Below are 12359 nucleotides of genomic sequence, written 5' to 3' on the forward strand. Positions count from 1 at the left end.
TTTCTTCATTTAATTCCAAAGACCAAGTCTTAACATTACTTTTTATTCTTGCTAAATAATTTTCTATTGAAAGTAAATGCAACATTTAGGTTCTCTTTCAACAGGTGTTAGTGAGCATCCACTGATGAACAGGACTTGGTTCCTGCTCTCGAGAAGCTAGAATATAAAAACCAAAAAATACAAAAATACATTGTTTTTAAATATAAGAATAGACCTCAAAATGTGGACAAAATAATTGTCTTTTTAGATTGTCCTCTCTCCATCTGTGGTTCCTGAGAACATGGCAGCCTCCCTTAATTTATGCCATCCTAAAGAGGTCTTCAAAGAAGCCATATTTGAAAAAGCTTCTGGATGAATGAGTAGAAGGGCTATCTTGGGAGCCCTCTGAGGACATATGGGACTGGGTGAATTAAAGAAAGTATGCTTTAATTATGAATTCAAGGAATTATCTTAGAAAACAATTATCCTCAATTGGAGCCCTTCCTTCTGCCTCCATGGTTTATGCCCTAAAGACACAGGAGAAAAATAATTGTATTTAAATCCAGATTCTCAAAAACTCACTTCAGTGATGTGCTCAGGTTAGAACACAGCAGCTCCTGTCTGAAAGCCTCCAACTCACATTCCATGGTTTCTAAAATAGAACTACTGAGCCAATTTCATAATCACACATATCACCACTGCCATTTTTAAACCAAAGACATGAATGAAAGTGTTGTGATAGAACATAATTCTGCATATGAAGTGACAAAATCAGCACCTGTGTACAGGAAGTATCAATAGAAATGGCAATTGTCTAGGACAGCTTACTGCAAAATTCTCATCCTCCTCTGAATTGGGAACATAAGGTTTTGAAGTATAGTATTTAAGATGTGACAAAGAATGCGATTACTAAAAAGTGGAACCCTAAAAATGTAAAACCTGTTATGCCTATTTTCCAGAGACCTGGAAAGGATAGAGATTCCAAATGTAAACACACGCATGTTTGAACCCATGAGGAATCTTTCTCACATGTATGTATGTATGTATGAAACAATGGTAAAGACTGCATGGGGAAATGTTGCAGATGTTCTAATGCTAACTGTCTAATGTGTCACTGCAGTGTGTTTTTGTGCACGAAAAGCATTTTTATTGAGAGCTTTTTAATTTTGTCACTTTTGGTCCCTGTTCAAATAGAGTTCAGTATTACGATGTGCCGACATGAATGATACTTCTCTCTGGAAATATGCTGTTTATCCAATTGAGGTCCAATAAGAGATCAGGGTACCAGAATGCCACACATTACACAAGATGAAGTCACTGGCTAACTGGTACTCAGAGACCTGGGAACATTAAGTCACCTCACATGAATGAGCAGTCGGCTGTTCTAAGATTTGAGCCCTTAGGAAGAAAGGTGCTATGTAAATTGTAGGTGTTGTTACTGTAACTAAGTGCACTTCACAATGGAGGTAATTAACCTTTATAGTAGCTTTGATAAGTCACTTTAAAATATTTGGCTAACATGCACTGTGTCAGTTGTGTTAATATATGTGTTTACGACATGATCATTTCTTTATCAACTGTGTAATCTATGTGTTCATGATTTCCAAAATTCATCATGTTATCCACAATAATAGGGAGGATTCAATATAAAATTACAAGTTGGGTATCGCAAGTGGCTGGAGTGGTTGGTGTGAAGGTGCTTTCTTGGGAAAACGCCTTGTGTCTCTCCAGTAGGTGTGATCACTAAAAGACAAGTGTTTGATGCATGGCCATGTGGCTTTCACATTTCTCTTTCTGTGGAACCAGTAGATAAAGATTTAAGGAGGCTATCATTTCCTTGTTACAGGCAGAATGTGAGGTCTACTTAGAACATAGAAATTCAACCTTCTTAGAACTTGATCGAGAAGCTGCCACTTTAAATATGAACCTTAGGTTGAAGTCAAGGACCCAACAATTAACGGAAAATGTGTGAACTTAGTCACGGCCCTACCAAGTGCCCTAGGTCTTTTTTCATGTTCCTTGCCCACCACTTACTGAAACACCTCCACCCCTTAACCCCATCCCTTCCACCTGCCAACTAGTGCCATGGTCACAGTGAGGAGAGACCTGGGCTGGCTCTGTCTGAAGACAATGGACATAATGGAATCCTGAAAGACCAAGAGGTCAAGTGTGTGTCAGGGACTCCAGGGAAAAAAAAAAAAACAAGAGTTCCTTTAGTTGAGTAGATGGCATGGGGAAGCCAGGACATGAGCTGCTTGGGGCAGGTACTGACTCCAGTTTCTCTAGCTGACATCCCAGCACTAAATTACTCACCTCTCACTCCTCATCTAAGAAGTGTTTGTTGAGTACTCCCATGTGCCAGGTGCAGCTCTGAGAACACAAGGATGAGCAGGAGAGAGAAGTCTCTGCCCCATGGAGCTTCTGTGGAGAGTTGGGAACCAGGAAGTAAACAAGTAAACAAATAAATAGTTAATAAATGCTGTGAAGGCAAGTATGGCAAGATAAACAGATAGAAGAGAGATGTGACATTCTAGTGGACCTGAAGGGAGGGAGGGAGCCATCCTGGCCCAGGAAAGATTCTACCAGGCAGAAGGAGAAGCAAAGCATTGCACAGAAAAGGGGGTGCGCCTGGCTTGTCTGAGGATTAGAAGAAGCACAGGGTTTCTGAGGCAGGAAGGGAAGGAGGTAAGGGGGACCTCAGTAGTCAGGGTCCCATCACAGGAGTCCTGGAAACTGTGGCAAAGTCAAGCTTGCTGGTCTACCAACTGAATGGGGATGGGTGTAAGGAAAAGGATTAGAAGAGAAATGAATTAAGTAGGTGGTAAAAGAATACAAAATAGAATGAGTTTTCTGGGAGAAAATCTTAAACACATGGGTTTGGGAGTGGCAACAAGCCAGACGACCCCCCAATTCAAATCCTTGAGGACTCCACAGATCTGTGTTGTAAATACATTGATGACAAACAAACCTATGTTTTCCTCCAGAAATGAAGTCCTTCCAGGCCCTGGGAGGAAATCTGTGTTTCAGGCAGGTGCTTTCCTCCTAGCACCACTGGACGGAGTTTTCCTAGTGTCAGAGACCCTCCCTTTCTGCTGCCAGTGTCAGGGAAAAGGAGACTAGTTTAGGGATCATCTTTAAAACTAAGTGCGAAACAGGAATGTTTCTAGGGAGCTGCCAGAGGTCCTTTGCATCCCAAACCCAAGCACTGAAAGTCTCCTTGAAATCAACTGAACCATGACAATCTACTTTTTTAACAGCATAGGGAGTAATCCAATGACCGGAACCTCACGTTCTCTTGTCCTCCCCTGACTCACCTCCGACAAGCTCCAGAATTTCTATGTCCTTTAGGCTCTTCTTTAAAGGAAGCACCCTGCCTAGAGTAATGTAATATTTCACGAAGAGCTCTGTAATTATGTAATCTCTGCTGAACAAAACCCAACAGGCATGGTGAAGTTGCATAGCTAAGAGACGCAGCCCTGACGCGGTTGCAACTGTGGCTTCTGTGTCATTGCCGTAAAGTGACTCTGTGTTTCCCTTTGACTTCAGTTATTTCAAAAACTTTCGCTACTGCTCCTATGCTCCCCACGTTCGAATCTGTATGCCCTTGACTGACGGCATTTCTTCATTTGAGGACCTCTTGGCTAACGATCTCCTCAGAACATGTGTCTGGGTTATAGCTTCCATAACCTGCTTTGGAAATCTTTTTGTCATTGGCATGAGATCTTGCATTAAAGCTGAAAACACGACTCACGCTATGTCCATCAAAATCCTCTGTTGTAAGTATATTTCCTGTCTACATAGGATATCGCCCCTGGGAGCTGCTCTAGATACATTCTGGCATTTACTAGGACTGTATATGCCGGGCAATTGTTTTAAAAGTATGCTGATGCTGCTCTCTGTGTGGCTGCTGTGTTCTAAATTGTGTGAGTTTTCAGGGATCTAGTGCTCCCCCCTGGGGGTTATGTCTTGGAAATGGGGTAACAGAGAGCTGAAGAGTCAAGGGGCAGATTCTGGAGGACAGGTTGTGGGTTATAAAACTCAGCTTTGTTTAACCTTCAATTACAATAACGCCCATGCTACTCAAGCCCAGAAAATTATTCTTTTTATTAACTCTGTAAGTAATACTTATTTACTGTTTAAAAACTAGCATCCCTACCCCCCACAAAATTACCACGCCACCATTTTTTAAAATTATAAAACTGAGACGCAGAGTGGTGCTTAGAAGTAGTATACCTTTTGAAGTCTATTGGCTTCAGGTACTGCTGCAGGTGTTTACATCAGCTCATTTCATAGAGGATGAAGGAAGTAGACCAAATCAGAAAACGCAAACAGAGACGCTGGGAACTTTCCACATACCCTGTATCCATTCCTCAACAGGTGCGGACTGCCTGATGGGCGTGTATTTGTTCTTAGTTGGCTTTTTCGATATCAAATACCGCGGACAGTACCAGAAGTACGCACTGCTGTGGATGGAGAGCTTACCATGCCGCCTCATGGGGCTCCTGGCTGTGCTGTCCACCGAAGTCTCCGTCCTGCTGCTGACGTACTTGACTTTGGAGAAGTTCCTGGTCATTGTCTTTCCCTTCAGTAACATTCGTCCCGGGAAACGGCAGACCTCGGTCATCCTCACTGGCATCTGGATTGTGGGATTTTTAATAGCCGTGATTCCATTTTGGAATGAAGATTATTTTGGCAACTTTTATGGAAAGAATGGAGTCTGTTTCCCACTTTATGATGACCAAACAGAAGAGATTGGAAGCAAAGGGTATTCTCTTGGAATTTTCCTAGGTAAATTGTATTTCTCATTTCCAGGACAAATGTAATTTTGATAGAAATACCATAAGTTTCAGCAAAGGCATATGTGCTCATTTCAGAAAGTAAATGAATATAGTCAAGACTGTGCCCTTTTTAAAGGAAAGTTCTTGATGTGTATTTATAGAATTTTTTATTAAACTTTTTTTATAGAGATTTAGCGAAAGAAAACATAGTGTCAGGATTTCTAGATGGCTTTTTTATTATCTAGCACACTCTGATTTCGTAATCAGACGTAGTAGCTGTGAGCTGGAGAAATTCTAGGCCCTACCTGCCCTTTCACGCTACCTACGTACTTCAACACATTTTTTTTTTTTACAATCTAGATATGAGCTAAATAAATATTAATAATAAAATTCTGGAAACTCACTCACAGGAGATTATCTGAGTTGAAACACCAGGAAGATTTATTGCCTCTGGTAAATGCAGCTCGAAAGTCAGCAACATAAGGATGCTTCAGTCTCCTTAATCCTCCCTATTTTTTTAGAAAGACCATACCTTCTCTGTTATAAATAAATAGAAATTTAGCCCTTCAAGGTTGATAAACTTTTTTATTGTCGAATAGGTATCTCTCTTGCTTAAAATTAAGGTCAGTCCCATGTGCTCTCTTTAGGGCAGTATTATCATTTCAATTTTCCCCTCTCATCTTTTCCCCTCATCTAACTGGTCAATAAGCTGTATCATCCTTTCTTTTTCACAAAGATTTTTCATCAGAGTACTCCTCTGCTTTCTATTTGCTCCAGTCTCTCTACCCACAGCTACCACTTTTGTTTAAAATCTTACTACCTGAACCCTGAATTAGCCCTCCTTGGTCTTTTGTCCTCTGGGCCCTTCTCGCCCACTTACATGGCCACTGTCACACGACATAACTTCCCTGAGGGCTGAAAGAACTGTGTGCCTCTGCTCAGAGACCTTCGATGATGCCTTGCTACTCACAAGGTCAAGTCTAAATTAGTCACTTAAAGCCCATCACAAAATGGCCTTACCCACCGTCCCTAGCTCTTTTCCATCTAGCCCTTCTCTTCTTCCTCTGAAAAATAAAACACGCTATTTGCACAATTTTAATAGTTCTTCTCACATACTATCCTGTTTTATAGCTATTTTTTCATAGATATGTGACTCTCAGGATACTGTAAGCTGTTCCTCGCATAGGTGCACTTCACAGAGCCTCCCTCACACACACACACACACACACACACACACACGCACGCACACACACACACTGTGTTAGGTTACAAACTACGTTACCTTATGTTACCTTCATTGATTCGACATGGGTTTATTAAGCACCTACTATAGGCCAAGCACTATTTTGGGTCCTGGAGATACAGCAGATTGGTCCTCACAGACCTGCAGCGAGAAAGGAGGGAGATGACAAATAAAGACATCCTTATGTCACAGGCTGACAAAATACGAAGGAGGAGTACAGCATGTTCTTGGCGCCTTAGATCTGAGGCCCAGGGGAGGCTTCCTGGTGGAAATGAATCCATACTGAGGCCCAAAGGATGAGGAGGTGTTAACGAAGTGAAGGCAGAGGTTGTGCTCTGGGAAAAGACAGACAGCAGACTGCCTTCGCGGCCCCAAACCAGGGAATGGGGAATTGGCCCCGGTGAAGGGCATAAGAGGTCGGGGGTGGCTGCCCGTACATTAAGGCATGGAGCTGGGCTAAAAGGGTTTTAGCACCTGTGATATATTCCAGACAGATGAAGAGTTAGTAACACACACACACACACACACACACACACACACACACACACACACACACATATATATATATATATATATATATATATATATATACATGTCTTACCTAGGAGAGAAGGAGTCCTAGTTGCCTTTTCTCTGCTTGAAGGATACAATACACAATTCTTAAATTAATTTTTAATTTTGGAATAGAATTCGACTTGGAGAGAAAAGTGTCAAAGGTAGCATCACCCTGCGCCCACCACCATTTTCCCCCTGTTGTTAGCATCTCACACTGAGGCTGCGCTCAGAACACACGCTTCTGATCCTTTCTGCAAGTCTGTTCTCAGGACCTGTACCAGAGGGTCACCTTTTACTGTCATTTTATTTCATTCTTAACTTTCTGACAAGAGTTGATAAACCTATTTTATAAAATTCTCTTGTATGACTTTATAATGAGATTCCACAGAATAGAAAATGTTTTGGATAAAAACAACAGAACACCTTGAATTTATAGTATTTTCCCCTAGAGGTCACCAGTCTTACATACAGTCTGATTCAGATGAACATTGCTTTTAACAACTTTGGTATAATATGCACATTTTATATTTACCATAAGGAATAAGATGGTCACTCAGGATTTTTATTATAGCAAGATGATAACAAAGTGACTACAAAATCAGCACTATAGGATAACGATGTTAAGTGAGAATCTTCTGAACATATTTAACCCTAAAAGAGTAATTCATATGGTTGAATTTAAATTTTTTTCCTATTTCTTTTTTCTAGTTTAAATATTTATTTTTAGTTTAAATTATTGCAAGCAATCTGAAGAAAATAAAACAAAGATAAAGGAGTGGGGTCATACTTTTTTTTGAGATGTACACATGATTATAGTAACCCCTTATGCTGTGATTTTAGAGAGCTAAACACAAAAATAGCTCTTTTCCCTGCTTTAAAAAAGCTAAAATTCACCTCACGATACCTAAATCTGAATTTCAGAAGTCTAGAATTCTTTGCAAACAGTTTATGACCTTGGAATCCCTTTCTGATCTGGCAAACCCTATTCCTTTAGCTGATTGCCAACTTACAGCCTCAAACTCAGGGTTTCAGCCGAGTACTACTGAGCTGATACAAAAGAATGTCCCTTGGAAGAACAGGGTACGAGGTACCACACTGAACATGTAAGTAACAGTATTTTTACTGTTGACGTAGACACCCGAGATGTTAAGAGGTGTGCTTTTCCCAACAGGTGTGAACTTGCTGGCTTTTCTCATCATTGTGTTTGCCTATGTTATTATGTTCTGTTCCATTCAAAAAACAGCCTTGCAGTCTTCGGAAACGAGGAATCACATCGGAAGAGAGGTGGCTGTTGCCAACCGTTTCTTTTTTATAGTGTTCTCTGATGCCATCTGCTGGATTCCTGTATTTGTAATTAAAATTCTTTCCCTCTTCAGAGTGGAAATACCAGGTCAGTCCCTCCTCTTCTTCCCAAGTACACTGTGCTCTCTTATGCCCTTTGTTTGACAGGGTCAGAATACGGGGCCTTATAATTCTCCATAAATCCCTACAACTTCAATACACACAATCATTTCCCTCAGAATTTTATAATCAGTATTGTGAGACTGAAGCCAGGCTAGATAAGGACAGTAGAAAAACGGGCTACAGAAAAACTAACCCGAGGAAGACAGTGGTGGTTAACAAAAAGCACACCTGAAAAGTAAAATATCCACGCCCAGGTTCTGCCCAGGCTCTGGATTTCGTCGATAGGAGCTCGGGCCTCTAACAGGTGTTTTGGAAAAGGCTCCCAGGATTCTGAGGCCCACGCCCCTGGTTTGGAACCAGTGGTGTATTTCACGGTCCTGGCCAAGTGGGCGTCACACTGGGCTCTGTGGAGTATTAGTGTCCTGTGGAAATGCCTCATCCAAAGGCCCAATTCCCCACTCACACCCCTACTTCAACCAGAGGACACCACCTCTCATTAGTTAGCGGTATACTTGAAGCCCATTCTGGGACCCAGAAATCATAGCCATCCAGGGGCCACCCGGGGCTTTAGCCTGACTCTCAGTGGGGACAGGTTCAACTCATTGTGTCAGCCTTTTGCAAATCTATCTGGGGAGTTCATCCAGAGAAGGAATTGTGTCTTATTCACCTGAGTACCCCAGGGTCAAGCACAGAGTTGACACATCAGAAACCCTTATAAAAAAGTGAGGCACATACAAGTACCAATCTATTTCCTCTGGCTTGTACACAAAGTCCTGGGAGGCCTTATCAAATGCCTGACTGCCAAAAGGACATGTGACGTCCATAACAACCCTCCACCCATCAGCTTAGTCCCGCAACAGGGCACAGATGCAGACATGGAGGCCAGGAGGGAGATCAAGGCTGACCACGTGGGAGCCTTTGCTGAATGGTGAGAGCAGAAGCCACAAGCTATGTGCCATCCTTCCAGGATGGCCAATTGTACAGGAAGAGCAGAGTTAACTGAATCTTACTGGTCACAGATGGGGACCTTGATGATCAGTCTCCAATGTACCACACTTCCTGAACATTCCAACTGCTATGGCCTCACATTTCAAATTCAACAGGCCTGAAATGTCCTTTGGCCTCCATTGCTCATGGAATACAGTCCCAGTGCTGGGACTGTATTAGCATTAAGACGGTCCTTACTCCCGACCCCATCCTCATGTACCCTGTGATCTGGGCCCATGAGACTTATTGGGCATTTTTTTATGTCTCACTTTGGCTGAAGCTATTCCCTTACGTGGATTATACTTCAACCTGTAAAGCTCTAGCCTATTAAACACCCCTGCTTATCCCTCAAGGTACAGCCCAAGCACTCCCTCTTTCATGGCACCACTCCAGACCTCTTTCCAACCTACTCCCATCCAACTCCGTGGCTTAAACATCCATTCCATTTTGTTCGCACTTCACGTATTAGCCTCATATAAACAGCTTCATATCAGCATTATCTTTTAATGTGTCCATTACTCCCTTCAAATCCTAAACTTCAGGAGAGTAGGAACAATGTCTTATCTTTCCACAGTAATTTTTTTAACACAGTCTCATTTAATAAACGCTTTTTCGATGAAAGATGCTCAGTGGGTCCGAGACGGGTGGAACAGGTGGGATTTGTCTCATCAACCTCCCCAGCTCCTCCTTCTGCACCTTTTGACTTCCTTCCCCACAGCAGGCACACATTTTGATGATGTGGGAGGAGGCAGGTAACAGTGTGGTAAGGTTGTAAAGTTAGTGCTGAGGAGCAATGTCGACAGAGCTGACTCTGGCCCGGCCCCACGTCATCATCAGCCCCTTTCCCAGATAAGGCAGTGGAGCTCCGGGGAGCCGAGGGGATTTGCACCTGGTCACACAGCTAAGAATGGTCTGACCCTAGGAGCAGGCTGCACGTAAGCGGCAAAATACATTTCACCCCCACCAAGCCAAAGATGTACTTGGAAAGGAGTTACCATCCCAGTTTCCCCTGACAAAGAACTTGCAGGCATCCTTTCCTTCTATTAGCATTTGTAAGGCTTCACACAAACGGAATTCATTAGGTTTGGAGATGTATTGTTTTTTAATCTTCAAATTGTGAGACTCCACTCTGAGCAGCACAGCTGGAATATGAGGGCAGTAAGACCTCCAGGCCTGAAGTTAGACCAAAGTCTGATCTGACCCCGACCAGAAGTTTCCTGACCACTGTTCTATCGATTAAGAATTATTTCCTCATTTTCTATAAAGAAAGTCAACTCAAATAAGAAAAATACGTTGCATATCAATTTATTATTTATGAAATGTTCTCACATATTTCCTCTCATTTGGCGTCACAACAACCTACAAAGTAGTTGCTGGAATTCAGAAAAGGTAAATGGTAGAACCTTGAATTTATGGCTCCTATGCTCTCCCGACAAAGAGATTTTCAATACGGTGAGAGAAAACATAAGTGAACAAGGTAGCCCTCTCAAAAGTAGCATGGACTACAAAATATGTGTATTGGGTGTCTATTTAAAATGTCAACTTCCACTTTTCACTCTTTGTTTCCTTCTCCAGTCACTATCACTTCCTGGGTCGTCATTTTTTTCCTGCCAGTAAACAGCGCCTTGAACCCAATCCTCTACACGCTCACAACCAGCTTCTTCAAGGACAATTTGAAACAGCTGCTGCACAGGCATCAGAGGAAATCGGTTTTCCAAATGAAAAAAAAAAGTTTATCTATATCCATTGTGTGGACAGATGACTCCTCCTCTTCCCTGAAACTTGGGGTTTTGAACAAAATAACCCTTGGGGACAGTATAATGAGACCGATTTCCTAGTAATGGTTGGGGCTTGTTGGACTTTCCATGGACTACTGTTAAAAAGTGCTGCATTTGGAAGATGACATCTGCAATGCTTTTCATCTTTACCAGCCAACCTCCCTGCATGGAGAGCACAGCAGAATGATCCCTGGCACTGCACTCCAATGGCAGCTGTACTAGTTATCAACTGTGCTGACAACAGCACCTAAGCTTTCCTCTCACCCTTCCATTCCTGAAATGCACAAGTGGCTCCACACAGAGAAGGCTGACATGCAGCTGGTCTCCCGCCATCAGCACCACCAGGCTACCGGTGAAGGGCCACATGCTGGCACTGCACGGTCTGCCTTTAAATTGAGTTGCACTGTCCATAAAATAAAAACATTCCTGACATCTAATTCCAGTGTGGGCAAAGTAACATAAGCCTAACATGTTTTCCTTTCCTTTTCAACGAAATCATCAGCTTCCCACTGAATTGGTAGCACGGGATTTCTGAGATGTTCGTCCACCTCAAGGCCTGCCCTGTGGAGGCCGGTGGAGATGCATCTTTGACGGAAGAACTTCATACAAAGTTCTTCTGTCAACAGAAAGGCACACTGACAAAGCCTAGTGCCATTCACCTTCTTGGCTTTTGATGTCAGAGCGCTGAGATCTCAAACAACATATTTTTTTCTTAAGGTTGCCCAGGCTACAAGAGAAAGTTGGGCACCCCAACCACCAAAAACTACATTTTAATATTGTTTAAGTATCCTTTCTTTAGAGCAGGATCTCTATTGCTGGCAAATTCTGCCTTCATAGAACACACAGATAGGAGGTATTGAAGAGCATTTAAGAATAGTGGTTGGAAGGGACCGCTTGCTCACAGATTAAAGTCCCATTGTTTTTAACAAAAAGGCCAGTAAGGTTGGATTTCTTTTTTGGAAATGAAAAGTGCTTGTGAAGGCTGGAACATGTTTTTATACTGAAAATTTATATGTTAAAAGAAGAAGAAATCAGGTAAATAAAATTCTATTTCTCATTTCTCTATACATTGTTTTAAGTTTAACGAAGACCACAGAGAGGGTTTATTGACAGTTACCCACGTTCCTCCTGATGGAAAATAGTTATGAAACACCACACCCAAGTAACAAGACACGTTACATTTCCCTTTCACTCCCTCCTTTGTCCAAAGCATGAGGCACTAACTTAATTTCTCCACTGTTCACTTCATTCTGCATTCCCTTAATGAGATGAAATGTAAGCAGCTGACTGGGAACACCCAACCACCTACTATTTCACATTAAATGGGATGCCCTTTCTTCCAGCAGCATCCAGGAAAGAATCCCAGAGTTTATGTGCCACAGAGGTCCTGGAAATTTACCTGTTCCTACTTAACATTGACTAACACCGTCATGTGATTCCTTTATTTTGATCAAGTGAGATATTCATGCATCCGTGAAATGTCTCCATGAGGATTCTGCAAATAATGTTCCTCCCCATTGATGTGGCTGCTGTTTTCCTGTGGTTTCCAGCTTCTCTCTGTCTCGTCTCTTCACCATGGTTAGTTGCTTCCCACCATGTTTTCTCTATTCACGGACCTTTTATCAAATGTCCTTT

At 42.2% G+C, this 12359-nt stretch overlaps 1 protein-coding gene across 6 annotated transcripts in view; it reads left to right on the forward strand.

Annotated features, from left to right (window-relative positions):
- The window catches only part of RXFP2 (relaxin family peptide receptor 2), a 54870-nt gene extending 43626 nt beyond the window's left edge, over nt 1–11244 (forward strand). For 4 of the 6 annotated variants that reach the window (XM_033104609.1, XM_033104610.1, XM_033104611.1 and 1 more), the window contains 5 exons: nt 939–1010; nt 3526–3755; nt 4357–4767; nt 7727–7945; nt 10522–11145. In XM_033104609.1, the coding sequence (XP_032960500.1) occupies nt 939–1010; nt 3526–3755; nt 4357–4767; nt 7727–7945; nt 10522–10784 (1195 nt within the window). In that variant the 3' untranslated portion in view covers nt 10785–11145. Of the gene's footprint in view, nt 1–938; nt 1011–3525; nt 3756–4356; nt 4768–7726; nt 7946–10521 lie in introns of all 6 variants that reach the window. The other 2 variants (XM_033104607.1, XM_033104608.1) reach the window with 2 other exon arrangements.
- Nucleotides 11245–12359: the final 1115 nt, after the last annotated feature.

The sequence above is a fragment of the Rhinolophus ferrumequinum genome, chromosome 4 (genome assembly GCF_004115265.2).
Source record: "Rhinolophus ferrumequinum isolate MPI-CBG mRhiFer1 chromosome 4, mRhiFer1_v1.p, whole genome shotgun sequence".
Classification (NCBI taxonomy): Eukaryota; Metazoa; Chordata; class Mammalia; order Chiroptera; family Rhinolophidae; genus Rhinolophus; species Rhinolophus ferrumequinum.